Below are 17,193 nucleotides of genomic sequence, written 5' to 3'. Positions count from 1 at the left end.
TTAGACGTACAATAATGTGTACCTTTCATTTGTATTTTAAAAAACTATGAATGATGGTTTATGAGACCATAATAACGTTTTTCTTGTATTTCAGTCAAGTCATATACACATTTCTCTTGTAGATAAATAAAGTTTGTCTAAGTCTAAAAAGGTAAACATGGTAGGCTATAGGCTACTAGGAGTTAGCAGCTACACAACAGCTAAGTGCACAACAGCACACTAGCTAGAATCGTGATTCCTATTTCGTTTTGAAATAGATTCATAATTTTAAATCTTTTTTTTTTTTTTTTTTTAGAAAGAAATTTTTAAATTGGTGCTTACTCACTGCCCTTATACATCAGCAGCTAAGAGAAGATTCTGTACCCTGAAACCTGTTGTAATTTTTATTTAAAAAAATACTTTATTGCGAGAATTTGGTTCAAACAAGACTCAATTCTCAATCGAGTCGCTCTAAGAATCGGAATCCAACCGTGAGTTGTTGTAAAATTTCCATCCCGAATAGACATACGTACCGTATTTTTCGGACTATAAGTCGCAGTTTTTTGCATAGTTTGGCCGGGGGTGCGACTTATGTGTGAAATTATTTAACACATTATCGTAAAATATCAAATAATATTATTTAGCTCATTCACGTAAGAGACTAGACGTATAAGATTTCATGGGATTTAGCGATTAGGAGTGACAGATTGTTTGGTAAACGTATAGCATGTTCTATATGTTATAGTTATTTGAATGACTCTTACCATAATATGTTACGTTAACATACCGGGCACGTTCTCAGTTGGTTATTTATGCGTCATATAACGTACACTTATTCAGCCTGTTGTTCACTATTCTTTATTTATTTTAAATTGCCTTTCAAATGTCTATTCTTGGTGTTGGGTTTTATCAAATACATTTCCCCAAAAAATGCGACTTATACTCCAGTGCGACTTATATGTGTTTTTTTCCTTCTTTATAATGCATTTTCGGCCGGTGCAACTTATACTCCGAAAAATACGGTACTTGCTTTTATAATTTAAATTAACTTGAAAAAGACCCAAATATTTGGACGCAAATGCAATTTTATTCTCTGGATGTCATATAGGAACATTTTTAAATACAGGTATTTTACTTGAATGCACGTCATTTATTTGCTCCAACGTTTTTTATCATTAAATCCTATCAGGGTGTATTTTCAAGTGATTAAGGTAAGGTATTATTGCAATCATTGACTGGTCATTCTTTACAGTGTTCAACTTCAGCCTAAACCCTTTCGGTTTGCAACATTTTCCATTTATGAATGTACAACTGTTTGTTTATGTAAACCTGTTTGTTTATTTTGTTGACCACTGACCGAAGAAATAATAAACAAAACTAAACTACTATGATTTGTGCTGATATTGTATCGGATTAATATCTGATGATACTCTATGCTCCAATGTCGGAAATAAAAAAGTTGTACCGGGACACCCTTCATTTCAATTGTCCGTAGGTGTGAGTGGGAACGGTTGTTTTCTGGGATAGGCTCCAGCTCCACAGTGACTGTAAGAACAAAAGAAGGCTGCTTTGTGGAATGAGTGAGACATCCATCCTGGCCCTCAGTGTCATAAAACAGCCATGGAAGATGTTTGAGGGTCACTTGCAAGTTGCATGGCTGCAGCAAGCAGACTCACTTGGTGACTTGACACTTTAACAAGTCCTGCAGTCTGATTGGCTGACAGGTTGGGCAGGGGAGGGTGTGGCCGTTCCCCTCAGCTGTGATTGGTCCGAGGGCAGTGGTATCTTCTTTCACGGCTGGTGTAAAGTGTCTGCATATAAACCAGCACATACTGTATGTACAGTAAGAGACATTCCTTGTGTGTGGTGCACACTAGGATGTATTGTGTAACACACCTCCTCATGTAGCTCCTTTTGACCGCAGTGGCCGTCTTTGGGGGCGTGAATGAGATCCAGCTCCAACCGGCCTGGTCCTACATGCTGCTTTGGAAAGGTTTACAAGAATAGTGATGTAACACGGTGACGTTTTGCATAAAAAAAGAAAAGGTCTATAGAAGACAGCATTTCCCATGCAGGCATTGTCCTTCTTACTGGAACCAAAACAAAACGCAGCTCATTTCAGGATTTTGCGAGCTTTTTTGTGATCGTCGCGCTCCAAAAGTGTCGGAAATCACGGCATCTTTTTCAGACGATCGCAGCAAAAGTTGCAATGTTCCGTGGCTTTTTTTTTGTATTTTAGTCAAGTAATTTACAAAAGGTAAACATGGTCGACTATGGCCTACTATGCTAGCAGCATAGCAGCTACACCACAGCCAAGTGCACGATAGCACACAAGCTAGACCAGGGGTCCCCAAACTTTTTGACTCTGGGGCCACATTGGTTGAAAAAAATTGGTTCAGGGGCCGGGCGATGTGTGTGTGTGTGTGTGTGTGTGTGTGTGTGTGTGTGTGTGTGTGTGTGTGTGTGTGTGTGTGTGTGTGTGTGTGTGTGTGTGTGTGTGTGTGTGTGTGTGTGTGTATATATATATTCAGAGCGCGATGATGTCACGTTATCGATGGGAAAATGCATTTTTTAGACAATATGATTTGCCTGAGCGGCTAGGAGACACCGAAAGTAACAAGCGGTAGAAAATGGATTACAAAGGACAGATTTAAAATAATAATTAGAAAAAAATATATATATATATATTTTTTTTTACTTGGGACTGTAGTTTTGGGACCCCTGAGCTAGACATTAGTGGTGCTCAAAAGTTTTCACATCTGAATCGTGATTGTTATTTATCCGATTCTAAAATGAATATTTATTTTTAAATCTAACTTTTTTTTTTTTTTTTTTTAAATACGTTTTTTTAGGCCATCTCTGTGCTTACTTGCTGTGCGTATACTTCACACGTCAGCAGCCAAGAAAAAAAAAGCTTTTGTTTCCTGAAACCTGTTTTGAAAAGTTTATTAAATTCTTTATATCTAATAATATAAAAAATTATCCCTACAAATACCTGAATTTGCAGCAGATTTTTCAGAACGTTGCGGCAAATTTCAACTTGTGTTTGTGTGGATTTGATGTCATTGTTTCAAGTGAAAAGCACAGGATTCAAACAAAAATGTGAAACTATTGTATTGATGTTTTACTCTTTTTATACCATACAATGGCGGTACTTGTGAAATTACAGTAGTGTTTCATTCATAACTAATAGTAAAACTTGATTACAATTACAGAAGGAAACACCACCAGAGGCTTCCTTATTGTCCGCTGACTGCAGACATTCTCCGTGTATGTTTTGCGCTTGAAAAGTGTTTGTCCAACTTAAACATTCATTTATGTTCCAACAGATTTACCCCCGCACGTTAAGACAATTTGTGAGAGTTATTTTATCGTCTACACAAGAACTACATGTTTTGACGAGACAGATGATTGAGCACCGTTTAAAGTTGTGAGGTCGCGCATCATTTGCGGGGATTGGTTGAATTTACGTCAATTGGTGCGATCGCCAAAACCTGCAGGCACTGAAAAGCATGTTTTATTTTTTCTAACCACACTGAAAGTTTGTACATGAAGTCTTTATTGTGACACCAACGCCATACTGGTATAATCCATTTTTAGATGTTACGTTTCCAATGTGCAGAGAGGTAAGACAGTAAAAGTTAATTTAATGCAACCATAAATAATTGTAATAAATATCCAAGTAAATGTACAGCACACACTTTATCCTATGAATAAGTCCTTCTTTTTAAATCGCCTCTTTAAATCAGGAGTATGCAGCAGCGGTATTTTCCACTCTCAGAAGAACAGAGTCCAAACCAAAATGGCAGGCATGGCAACAATGCAATGTGTCATAGTAGCACTCGTTTTTACTCACACGAGAAAACATGTTTCACCATGAGCGGTAAGAAAATGAATCCACGCAAATATGAGACAGTGGATCACAAAGTTTGTTCGATTTTAGAATCTTTTCTTGGAAGAGTTGTGCAAACCAAAAAAATAAATAAAATAAGGTAGGAAAAAAACCTGCACTCAAACATGACATCAGTCTATTTACATGTGTTGTCCTATTGTATTTTTACACAGCTAAACATTGGAGGAGTGGTTCCATTAAAAAAAACAGAAGGCAGAACTGAAGAGAACCATATGAGCGTAGATTGTGAGGTTTCACATTCAGTAGCAAAAGCACTCAAGTGGGTAATGGGGGGGGAAACCCATGTGTGTCCCCCCCACGCCCCCATCTCACCACGCGATCCACTCGTCACTATAGCAACCAGCATTTATGTCTCTCAAGCTTCTCCAAAACTGACAAAAGTCAGAATGGTTTAAAAGACGACTTAAATATTATCATCAGTTTGTTTGGTTAAAATGGATTCATAGCCATACGTTGGCCATTATTCTTATTATTTGAGTCAACTACATTACACTCGATCACATCTACCGCCTGCTCAGAGCTTGTGGTCAAAAAGAGGCAAAGAAAAGTGATCATGATGGAAAACAGAACATAATTCCTTTTTTCTTTTTTTTTTGGTGGGAATCAAATCAAACCATTTTCTCTTTCTTTCTCTCTAACCGCAAAGGCATGTTTCAGAACCAAGACAACGTAAAAGGGAAGCAGCTGGACTTTGTCATTTGGATTTTCCAGAGCTCCCAAATCTGTATCAGTGCAGAATATATATCGGTGTACAGTTGAACCTGTATCGGGTGCACAGTTGACAGGTGCACGGTTGAACCTGTATCGGGTGCACGGTTGAACCTGTATCGGGTGCACGGTTGAACCTCTATCGGGTGCACGGTTGAACCTGTATCGGTGCCCAATTGAAGCGCTCCCTCTGGTTTTCTATTCATTAAAAGATAGGGAAGGCTGAAGTGAGCCAGTGAAATAGTTTCTTTCACATGTCGGATGTAAAGCCGCTTCAGATGATCATCCCTGATATCCCCCAAGAATAACCAAAAAGGTATACAACAAAATCAGGGGCTAACATGCAAAAGCGTTGAACAAACCAAAAAAAATTCCAATAAAAGTTGACTTTCTCCGAAGCTGGACGTGGGTGTTAGGAGTCATGTTTGGAGAAAAGGGGCAGGTCAAGTCTTAGCCACTGAGGGGGTCCTCGCGGTAGTGGATGGCGTGACGCAGTTTCTCCAGCGTCACGTCCAAAGAGGAGTACTGAGGCAGTTTGACCATGAACATGCACGTCTCCACACGGATGTAGCGAGAGTCTGGCTGACCTGCAACGCAGAGAAAGAAGATTTAACAACAATACATTACTACATTACATATATACTTGCATCATGTATATAAAACCTTAAAGGAAGAGTGTTCAGAGCACTTTATAGGCAGAATAGATCTACTCTCATGCTCCATTGTAAGTGGACTTTTAATCGCATTTATTTGCTAGTTAGAACGTCTTGCATAGGGATTGTGAATGACAGGCAAATTTTTAAAAAAAAGTGCAGTTCCTCTTTAAGTGCTACTTTGTGTGCTCTTTAGGTATTTTTTGTAGCCTTTTTACAATATTTTTCTAATTTTGCTCAGTCAATATAAGTCCAAAGAAAGCAATGGACAAGGGATGTGTGTTTTGAAACATTCAGAAAGTATCCAGAACCTGGTCGACACTACCTCCCCTCCCCCCTATTTCTTCGGCTGAACAGCAAGAAAATCTACAAGGTAAAGTGAATTTTATTTTTTATTCCTAATCATTGTAGCGACCTGGCTGTCAAAGTTAAGGAGTTTTGTGGTTACGAACTGCGAGTGCACCACAGTGCTATTGAGTGTGTGTGTGCATGTTGTCATGGCGGCTTCATACGAGGACAATTCAAGTAGTTATTTTGTCTTTCTTATAAAAAAGGAAGTTGATCCATCACCTCCTTGTTATATTTATTTGCTATTAAGTACTGTATGGTGCTTTATACTTTGTTGTAATTGTACAAACTTTTACTAAAATATGGACTTTTGTTGAGGCTGGAACCCACTATTTATATTTACAGTGTTTGTTCGTAAATCGAGGTTGGGCGATGTGGCCTAAAATCTACATTGTGATATATATTGCAGCCTCCTGCGATTACAATATACAATAAATCACAATATATTATTTGGTGTGTAGATGACAGTAGAACTATTTTAAAACAGATTACAAAATAATTTAAAATGGTTAAAAAAAAGGTTAAACTTTACTTAAGATTCTTAATGAAATGATTACATTATAGATCACAACAATCAGACAAAACACACGATGGTGGTGTAACAATATCAAATACATTTTTAAATTAATTCCTATTATTGGCTGATTTAAATCTTAATGTTTTTTTCCTTGAAGTCCTTCTATGTCCAGGCAATTATTTCCAGAGTTTGTAAACAGTAGCAAAAACGACAAAAAAACTACTTTGTGATAGTAAGAAAAATATAACTAATCACTGTAGTATCAACCATATACTGATACTATATTTGGTATTGTTACTGTCGATACTTGTATCGATCCGCCCACCTAGCTGTAGCTTAGCGGATAGCATAGTTTATTGGATCCTACAGTGTGCAGAGTAGCATGTTTAGCTATTCCTCATCCTCCAGTGATAATAATACCTGTAAGAAACTTACTTTATTTGCCACCATGGAAGCGAGGATTGCTGACATATGCCGCTTTGCACTGTTGATGGACATTAGCCAGTAGCGAGGACACAACAGTGTGTTGAGGACGACTTTGTTCGCTTGTTGGTACATAATTAGAATGTGTCATCAACATGCATTATCACGATAGAACTATAGTATTAAAAGCTCTATTGTCGGCCAAATTCATATCATTTGTATCATATATACAGGTATTGCACAATCCTAATACCGGTGGAAGCTCTTGAGTTTTTGTGCAAATGGTATCAAAAATTAGCTTATCCGGTTAATAGAAGAACATTTATTTTTTTAAGCTTAGAAATCAAGTGTATTTGCCCTTCTTTCTCTTTTAGTTTTAGTTCTGTGATGGTTTTCTGTCTGAAAAAGGTAAGAATGGAGGAATGAGTCGTTGCACAAAGAGTGCACTCATGTTAAAGGTTTTAAGACAATATGAGCTGCTAAACCAAACTTCTTGCACTAAGGAGAACATCATGCAGTCTCCTTGGTTAATGAAAACAACCCTGATAACCATCACCTGCTGCTCCATCAGGAGGGGCGATCTTCATGGGATATGGAGGGACATGGGCAGTGTCGGGTCCCCCGTCCTTGCAGGGACAAGTGAAGGGTATCCGCTCCTGGTTGCAGGCGAACTTGATAAACTTGCAAAGTTCCTCCTGAGTGAACATTTCCAGTACGGTCCAGAAGAACTCGATGTGCTGGTCTGTCTCCATCAGCCCCACTTGATACATTGTGTGGGCCTACAAAACAGAAAATGCGACGGTGAAGGCAAAATCCAGAGAGACACTGTGTAGCATTTGAGGGAGGAAAATGTACCTTGAGGAATTCCAGGTTGACGTAGGGTAAGCCACAGGTGCGCAGCTCCATCTCCAAGGGGCTGAGCATGGTGAGAAGCTGCAGGGGAATGATGGAGGCCAGCCCTGCTCGCACTGCAGTCATACACTCAACATTCTGCAGCTCCCTCAAACGAAGGCTTCGCACCGCCCGTGCGTACACATCTTTGTTCTCCCAACTGAACAAGAAATACGCTGATCAGGTCATGAAAGGTATTTGCAGTTTAACAAACTATGTAATACCATATGTTGCGAACTATAAGTCGCTCAATTTTTCCTACGCTTTGAACCCTGCGGCTTATAAAACGGTGCGGCCAATTTATGGATTTTTCTTCGCTGGCGGCCATAATGCAAAGTTTGAAAAAAAACAAAACAAGCAAAAACACACAGAAGAAGTGTGTTATTGCTTGTGCTATGGCACCATCTTTTGGATGAGTTCGCTAACTGCAGGGGCTGCAGTGTCCTTCCATTTAGTGCTCTTACCTGGAAGTACAAGTGCTGTTCCGTCTTCCAGCTGTCTATTGTGTTTTTACTCAAATGGATTCTTCATTCATCATTTCAAGCAACGGTTGTAAGTTTTACAATATAACTAAAACTCTTTAGACTTACTAAACCGTCCCAAGTGTGACGTCTGTAGGAATGTTTTCATGCATATTTGTACGTGCTATTGTAACGTAATGAAGCTAGCGTTGTTAGCATTAGCTAATATGCAAACACATTTACAAATGTCTGTGTTTGTATTATAAACTTACAATGGCATTCTTTTTGTATTGTTTCAGTTTCACAAATTCCTTAGTAAATTCACCAAAACGTCCATGTGGAGTTATTAAGTCTGTTTAGATTGGAGAGCTAGTTTCCGCATCTAGTGGGTCATGACGATGACATCAGCTGTTTTACTGCCGTGTTCCAGGCAACGTTTGGAAACAATAAAAAAAGTATGTAAATAAAAATTTACAAAATATTTATGTTGAAATAACCCATTTTGCAATGTATATATCTGCAACTGATTTATGGAAAAAAATATTTTTTCCCCCTAAAATTTAGTGGTTGCGGCTTATAATTGTTGTTGTGCTCTATACTAGGGAAAATACAGTAATTACCTGACAGTGAGGTTGCGACCTCCCTGACAAAGCTCCACCTCCTCGCCTGTCATAGTGATGTAGGTAAAAGTGCAGCAAGGTCTGCTAGGAGAGTCGGGGCTATCTCCTGAATGGTGCTGGGAGGAGAGCTCAGCACACAGAGACTCAAGCTCAGTGTCGTCATTCACCTGTTTGGTACAAACAGTCATATTATAAAGCAAGTTCACATTTAATATTTCTATCAGATTAGCGGACTATTCCTTACATTTTCAAATTTCCTGACAAAGTTGTATGTGAGCATATCTGCTTCCTGCAGGTCCTGCTCTGGGTCTAACGCCACACCCACCAGACCTTTCCAGAAAGAGCCCAATAGGTCCAAAGGAAGGGGTACATCTGCGCGGACAGCAATGCCCAGTAGCTGGCCAAAGAAGTGCAACAGCTGCTCCTCTGCATAGCTAATTGGGCATGGCGTCAATATGAATTTCCCCTAACAAAGCAAAAACAATACAAAACACACCATTAGCCACATCTTGACAGAGATATTTCTTAAAACAATCCATCCATCTTGGGTTATGGAGCACGGGTAAACTAGAGCCTATGCCAGTTGTCTTCCCTGGAGCCATTCAGACAACAAGTATATATATATCAAACAAATATTCACATTCACACCGATGGACAATTTAGAGTCTCCATAACCCAACATGCATGTTTTTTGTGTGTGAGAAGCCATAGTACTTGGAAAAACCCAGACACACGGGGAGAATGTCTGACTGCGTGACAACATGCCAGCCACTCAGCCACCGTGCAGCCTATTCTTCATACTCCCAAGTTTAAAGTTGGCAGTAAAATCATGTTGTGAAGTAGGAATGGCGATATAGCCTAAAATCTATATCGCAATTAATATTGCAACTTCTATAAATGATAATAGAACCATTTCAAAACAAGTTACACAGGCTCTTAATTTGGCTGCTGGTATTATTCATTTACTTTGTCATTTACTATTATAAGTGGGTTACTTTCTGTCGTGACATAATATTATCTGCACTTCTGTTAAAATGCAATATGCACTTACTCTCTTGTTGGATACTTTACATTAGTTTTGGATGATACTACAAATTTGGGTATCAATCCAATACCAAGTAGTTACAGGGGCAGTATTGGTCATACCAATGCTGACACCTAAAATTGTCAAAAATTCAGTTTTTGATCACAACTGTAATCTGAAAAAAACACAGGATGGCAGTGCAACAATATCACTGAAATATCTAAGATATTATTTATATTGGCTCTGATTTGAATCCTTTGGTTTTTGCCCTCAAAGTCCTCCTGTGTCCAATAACTTATTTCTTGAATTTGAAAACAACAAAGGATTTTGTGATTATAAAAAAATATTGATCTAATCCCTGTAGTATAAACCGAATACTGATACTATACTTAGTCTTATTACTGTCGATATTTGTATTGCTCTGCCCACCTTTGTTTACCTTTAAGAAGTCTAGCTTAGCGTTTAGCATGGCTGATTATATCCTACGGTGTTTAGTGGAGAATGTTTAGCTATTCCTCGTTCTCCAGTGATAATGTCACTTGTAAGAAACAGTTAATTTGCTGCCATGGAGGCGAGGATTAGTGATTTAAAAGCAGCTTTAGACTGTGGAGGAACATTAGCCACGAGCGAGGACATTAGTGCATCGAGGCTGTTGTCTTGTCGTTGTCAAATTTGGGATCTGAACCGAGGATGTCGTTGTGGCTTGTGCAGCCCTTTGAGACACTTGTGATTTAGGGCTATATAAATAAACATTGATTGATTGATTGAAATGTGTGGCGAACAGCAAGAATGTGTCATCAACATGCATTACATATCGTCTATATTGTGCAACCGTAATTGTGTGCAAACAGAAAAAAATTCGGGCTAGAATATGTCTTGTGTAGCAGAGGGGAAATAACTGATGCATTTGATCAGTCCAGACAGTGGGAAGGTGTTACCTTGTTACGGTTGGCTGCAGCACTTGGGCAAGGCAGCAGCAGAGACAGAGCTGAACTTTGTAACTCCTTACACACCTGCCATAAAAAGTGTCGGAAGGAACCACCTGATGTCACAGATGAATTTGGGTTACTACTTGCTCTACCTGTAAATCATAAGACATATGCTGTAGGTATAAAAAGGATTGATTCCCACTTGTGCCGTGAACTTCCTCCCCCGTGAAGCGAATGTTGAAAGCATAAGTGGGGTCGCCTCCGCTGGCCAGTTTTACACAAAGCTGAGACGACGGCATGCATGCAAGTTGACGTGCTGCCTGGCAGAAGTATGTGTTCTCTGACGATCGTATCTCACCTGCAAGGCATTGGGAGAATGTTAGAAAATAAACACAGTACATGAAGAAAGATACCAAATAAAAGGGATCTTCACCTCCTACGATCTCAAGAGGATCCAGTGTAATCTCTGGAGCAGCATGGTCTGCTGTCCGCTGGACTGTGGCGTTGAGTACTCTGTTCATTACAGTGACTTTTGTGTCGTAGAAAACTAGTCCTGTAGGCAGTAAAGTTGGGAGCGTGAGAAGGGGACCTTAAGAAAAAAGGATAGTGATATGCTTCTACAGTAGTAGTCTAAAAGTCACACACTCCCAATCGCCTCTGCGACCTGATAAACCGATGCCAAGTCTCACTAACCTTTTGCCTCGCATAAAAGGGATGCAATGCTGTTCTGATAAGTATGCGTCTGTCTCAGCTCCACCAGCGGCAGGAAGAAACTTTCCAGTGTGTTGTTGAGGGACTGCAACAGAGCAAATCGCAAGCGCAAGCTCTCTACAGGCACAACTTTAAAAGACAAGAAAATAACAATTAGTAAGGATAGTTTAACAATGGTCATTTAGATCCAAAAATATTGGCCTCTAGCAACCAGCACAATGGATTTGAAATACAACAGTAAATAAAACATTACTTTCAGTAACTTTTCACCAAAGTATGGTCAGAAGCCTGATCTAAAGCCAATATAGAATAGACTTAATTTTTAAAGATAAGAGTGAGCGCTGTAGGACCTACAAACAAGCAGGCAAAGCATCACCAAAGAGGAAACTCACAATATACTGGGGCTCCACACCTCAGTCATTGACCGCAATGATTTTTATCCAAGTAACAATATACTAATGTGTGTGTGTGTGTGTATATATATATATATATATATATATATATATATATATATACACGTCTATATACATATGACAGCAAACATTGCACACTAAGTGATGTTTTTTATGTTTGTTGGCTCTCATAAAGTCTGCATTGAGTTGAAATCAGTTATGTTGTTGAAGAAAAAAGCGAACGTCGTAATGCATTTGTGAAATTAATGCGCTATATATATATATATATATATACATATATATATATACACACACACGTATACACGTCTATATACATATACACACATATGTATACATATATATTCAAATCATAAATGTGCAAGGCCTGTCTGTATTTACTTGCGTCACCTCATAGTAAATATCCTGCAGTTACTAAACTATTTAGGAGATTTACTAACTGAGCAGGGAGGCCACACGTGGATCGGCACAATCACTTGGGTCCAGGTAGACTTCATGTGGATGCAGTCTGGCTGGCGTGATAGCAAGGTGACGACACAGCCTGTTGATGTACTGCACCAATGCGACGTCCATTTCCAAAGTCCACTTCCTGCAAGCTTTTTGTGCATGCCGCGTGTCTATACAGGTGCACCTGGTGAAGAGGATGATGAACAGCTATTAAAACTTTTTATTTTCTTTTACATCAACAATAGCAGTCCTATAAGAGCAGCTTGATTAACCGTCATACAGAGATATCTAAATAAAATTGTTTTGGGGGCCACATTTCCAGAAAGCTAAGGACCGGGGGGGGCCAGACTTCTCCCTTCACTATTAGTCTTATATTTCATATTCCGGAGAACCAGCGTCCTCTACAGTAGATATTTGATTTTGGTCTATTTTTTTGGAGCACTTTTCTGTTTTTAAGGACTTTCTGCAAAAAAGCTAGTCAAAGATCATCTCTGATAGCACGCTAGTGTTTTTTAAGAATCTGCTGCAAAAATGTAAGTCTCTCACAAGTTTTTGGAATTGCACTCGTGGGCCACCAGTTGAATAGCCCAAATGATGAAAAAGAGAGAACCTCAATTGGAACCTTGAGGAACAGCACGAGTATAACTGAACAAGTTGAACGAATGACTACTGACTGCATCTGAAGTAAACAAGCTACGCCAACACCTTAGTTACACAAATGAGATGATGAAAAAATGTATAACTGCCAAAAAGGAGAGGACTTTAAAGGGTTGCTTTGAGGTACTGCCTGAGGTATCTAAATCCCAAATTAGGACCCCAGTGTTTTATGCTAGGTTAAAATGTCAATGTGAGAATCCGCCAATGTGTTTACACTGGTCCAAGTTCCTCATACAACTGGAACACTATTTTTTTTAGGAATTTGTTTAAAAATGATTTGTCTCTGAAGTTTTGAAATGGTGTCAATGGTGACATTCCCGGGCCAGATTCGGGCCCCTGGCCACCAGTTGAATATCCCTGCTGTATGCATTTAAAAGTAGGGTGCTCTCCTATTTTACGGTCCAAGAGATTAAGGGTATACAAATACTGTGTGTACCGTATACATAGAGTATGCAGAGCATGTTCTGGGAAGCCAGTGAGAGCATGTGACAGTATGGGTATTACATCAGACTACAAGCTGTTATTGGGGTCTGGCATTTGTTGTCTCACCTTTCAAAGTGTAGGTCATAGCCACATGCCAAAATTGCCCTCCAGACACTACGAATGTCCTGCTTTGCTCGGTCAACTGCAAACTTATGGAAGCCCTCCAGCGTCAGGTACTTCTCCTCAGCAACTATAAAAACAACATGGTATAGCACAAGAGCCAGCCATAGGTTGCTAGTGTGAAACTCATTGAAAATACTAGTAAATGGATAAATAACAGCTTTATTAAAATGCAACTAATGAATTGATACTCAAATGATTCAATTGATGTGCAAAATGAATTATATTCTGAGTCTTTTACCAAGATAGCTTAAGATATGTTTAACACTGACATAGTAAGTACAATATTTTGTGTAGCAGGAGTATTGGGTAACTGCCTGTTGTCTTGTCAGACTATTATTGACAAACCTTCAGGTTTTTTAGCAGGATACTTTTCCACATCTTTCTCATCAGGTCTGGCTTTCTCTGGAGATTTGGGCTTAAGGACAGACTTTTTCTCACTCAGCGCAGTCCTTTTTAGAGATACATGTACAGTAAATGCAATTATTAATCAACTGAAATGTACCAAAAAAATAACCACTTAAAAGGTAAATATGTTTCATGCTCTCACATACCTTACACTGTTGAGAACAGACTTTTCCTTTGTGGGAGGTTTGGTGATGGCCCGCTTAGTGCTCACTACTTTGCCTTGGTGCTGTTCTTTTCCTGCCTTGCTGTATTTGTTCTTATTGGGCTTGGAAATGCCATACTTCCTTAAAATCTGGACGAAAAGAAATGAGTTTGCAGATTGTCATCAGATGAGTAGTCAGAGGCGCATCTAAGTTCAATTTAAAGGCCTAAACTTATATTCCATAAATGTATTATACAATTTACAAATTATAGACCTGTTTCCTTACTTCCGCAATTTTCTAAAATCATAGAAAAAAGTATTTAATAGCAGATTGGACAAATTCATTAAAAAAGTAGAACACTCGCAGAGAACAACTACAAAAGTACAATTTACTCAATAACGGTGTTACAAAAAAGATCAGTTAGAATAATACATAATGTTTATAGCGAACATACAAATTGAAATTCAATGATTTTGTGTGTTTGCAAACATATACAATTATGCTCAAAGCAAACTATAACGTGCTACAACCAAGAATGTAAAACAGTTCTTCTCAACAAAGGAGGATAAATATAACCTTACAGAGAAATCTAACTTAACATTTGTATGCACGTACAACACTCAATACCTTTAGTTTATCAATATGTGGAGTTAAGATATGGAATGGATTAGACAAATGTACTAACATGATCTATCTAACATGACTGACTTAACTATTTAGGAGATCTGTATTTCAGTGACGTAAATTGTGTTACAAAATGAGGACAGGAAGTGAACATATGCGCTACTAAATTGCTACAAATTGGAAAAGGGATACGATTAAATAAGCTTGGCTTCTTCCTACTCCTTTTCAAACATGTAAAGAGAAATGTAAATACGTAAACCATGATGTATCTCTTGTAATTGTATATATGTTCGAAAAAAACTTAAACCAAGTATTTTAAGAATGTATTTTTTAATGTAATAAATACTTTGATTATGTTTACAGCTAATAAGAAACACACATTTTGTATGTCATAAAATGTAATTATAATGTAATTGGTCTGTATGTCTTAATTGAACTCCTGAAATCCAGTAACTGTTGCACCATATCCAATTTTTTTGAGGTGCGCCTGTAATTACCACATACTGAACCAGAAATATTTTTTAAAATATGATATATATATCACATATACCTGAGTAAGCTGGTCCTCAAGTAGTTTCTTAGGTGGCCGGACATTGGTGAAGAAAGTATGCAGCAGGTTACCAGGGGTCTGAGAGTTTATCTGCTCTTTGCTGAGGTAAATATCCGATACTTTAACTGGCTTGGCAGGTGTGAGGCTCAGCATCTGTTCTGAGTGCGCACAACTTTTGAAAATGTCTGTGAGGATGTCACGAGCTCCAGGAACAAGCTTCTCACCTTGAACAATATATGGGTTTTAAAGGTTAAAGTGAGGAAAAATGTCTCAGTGGAAAATAGAGACCTGGATTTTTTTCTGGTCAAATAACAAACCTCGAATTGACTTGTCCAGAAAGTAGTCTTCAAGAGCAGAGCTGCCTTGAGTGTCAAACAGACTTTGATTTACGCTGGAGGCAGTGAGGATCTCTTCATTGGTCAACTCCATTAGCTCCTCTTCACCTTCAAGACTGGACAAGCCAATTAAGTCACTGCTGTTAAACAGACTGGCACGTATTTTTTCCACTTTGGCTCGAGAACGGACCTGAAATTAATTCAAAAGGGATAAGTGTAATTGAGAAACTACCAAAAAAACAAAACAAAGAAAATCAGTTGTTTCACCCACCTCAATGACAGCGTAGCCTTTGATAGGCCTCGACGTGACTGCATTGCTCTCCTGTGAGGTGACTGTGTGCAAAGAGACTCCATCTGACACTGACGGTGTCTCTGTACTATCCACAGGCTCTCCAAAGCTACCAATACTCCCCAGGCTCCCTGTGCTACAAAGAGAAGTATCCAGACTCTCCTGACTGGAAACAGTCTGGGGCTCATGGGAACCCTGCTGGGGGTAGTTACCAGCAGACGCAGCTGCATTGGGGGTGAAAGCAGGCACGGCTAATAGCTCCTGATCGACAGAAAGTTCACTGGCGGTGCGAGAGACTCCCTGAGAGGAGCTGTAGATGGAAGTCTGGCTGGTGGAAGCAGAGGCGCTCACACTCCTAGCAGGAGTCACGCTGCTGGAGCTGTCAGGACTCCCAGGACCCCCGTTGTGGGGGAAATGGCGCTCAGACTCTGTGCTTACTTTGCTGTCTTGAGGGCTTGAGACCCCAGCTCCAGTTTTAGTTTTCTTCGGAGCCTCCTCCTGCAGAGGGATGAAGACTTCATCTTTGAAAAGCCCTCCATGTGCGTTGCAAGCCCTGCGGATAGCATTTCGAACCACTGCCTCTTCCAGGTGGGTGGGGATGCCTGAAAGCACCAACAGGCGACTGTGAGCTGTGGGACCCACCAAAGCCTGGCAGGCATCCGTCACCGCATCGCTTGTTACGCTCAAGCCTTGAGGGTCCTTATTTGCAAGATGTCGAAGGATCATCAGGAGTGTGAGGCAGCGGTGGAACCACAGCATGTCTTCAGGTTTACTCCCTGTCATGTTCAGCAGGGCGCTATCACTCTCGGACTGGCGGGCACCTCCACTTCCTCTTTTACCTGAGACCACAACTGCCACTGCAGCTGCTGCTCTCTCGCGCTTCATCTTCACCTTCTTTCGTTTGGACAGCAGGCTGGGGCTCTGTGGTGTCTGACCCGGGGATGAGGATGACGACGACGAAGAATCACTCAGGTTAGGGGCACTGGTAGAGGTCAGGGCGCCAACTGTGGTGCCTCCAACATTGAGCGGAAGCGTCACCTCTGTCACAGCGAGACAGACTTCCATCAGTGCATGGAAGTAGGTGGAGAAGCGGCTCTGCTCTGTTGCCAGCGCTAAAGCAACACCTCCAGATGAAGACCCTACTGCTCCTGCGCCTCCTGCAGTCCAGCCCTGAGTTTCCCTGTCGTACAGCTTGCGAAGTTCTGTCTGCAGAGACATGAGGACTGCGAGGCAGGGGTTAAGCAGAAGAGCAATGGAGCTGGAGAGGCCGGTGGGACTTTTACGCTGCTCCAAGTGGTGAATCTTTCGCAGGAGTTCTGCCAGCAAGTGAAAGACGAGTTCTTTAATGGAGGGAGCCAGATCAGTGGTCCAGAGTAAACCACCTAATACAAAACACAAGCCAACACAGGAAACACTTAAAGTTGGGTTATGTACAGTATTAAAAAGCAAAAACAAATAATTAATGTGATGAATATGTTAGCTATATAACAAGTATGTATCATTTTAGTGGTTAATGAGTTCTAAACTTTACATCCCAGACAAAAAGAGGT

The 17,193-nt window shown here is 39.9% G+C and overlaps 1 protein-coding gene across 1 annotated transcript in view; it reads right to left on the bottom strand.

Annotated features, from left to right (window-relative positions):
• Positions 1–3,890: 3,890 nt before the first annotated feature.
• LOC133652445 (probable E3 ubiquitin-protein ligase HECTD4) overlaps positions 3,891–17,193 on the bottom strand; it is a 51,225-nt gene continuing 37,922 nt past the window's right edge. Inside the window, exons 61-76 of the mRNA XM_062051208.1 lie at positions 15,626–17,025; positions 15,337–15,544; positions 15,020–15,243; positions 13,849–13,994; positions 13,643–13,746; positions 13,241–13,364; positions 12,028–12,218; positions 11,160–11,306; positions 10,900–11,019; positions 10,669–10,824; positions 10,476–10,579; positions 8,758–8,979; positions 8,514–8,680; positions 7,397–7,592; positions 7,098–7,320; positions 3,891–5,187 (exon numbers count right to left, since the gene is read on the bottom strand). Coding sequence (XP_061907192.1) covers positions 5,051–5,187; positions 7,098–7,320; positions 7,397–7,592; positions 8,514–8,680; positions 8,758–8,979; positions 10,476–10,579; positions 10,669–10,824; positions 10,900–11,019; positions 11,160–11,306; positions 12,028–12,218; positions 13,241–13,364; positions 13,643–13,746; positions 13,849–13,994; positions 15,020–15,243; positions 15,337–15,544; positions 15,626–17,025 — 3,869 coding nt within the window. The 3' untranslated portion in view covers positions 3,891–5,050. The remainder of the gene's footprint in view (positions 5,188–7,097; positions 7,321–7,396; positions 7,593–8,513; positions 8,681–8,757; positions 8,980–10,475; positions 10,580–10,668; positions 10,825–10,899; positions 11,020–11,159; positions 11,307–12,027; positions 12,219–13,240; positions 13,365–13,642; positions 13,747–13,848; positions 13,995–15,019; positions 15,244–15,336; positions 15,545–15,625; positions 17,026–17,193) is intronic.

Source organism: Entelurus aequoreus, linkage group LG06, assembly GCF_033978785.1.
Source record: "Entelurus aequoreus isolate RoL-2023_Sb linkage group LG06, RoL_Eaeq_v1.1, whole genome shotgun sequence".
NCBI classification, from domain to species: Eukaryota; Metazoa; Chordata; class Actinopteri; order Syngnathiformes; family Syngnathidae; genus Entelurus; species Entelurus aequoreus.
Note: the sequence above shows the minus strand (reverse complement) of the source record. Positions and strands in the feature narration are given on the sequence as shown.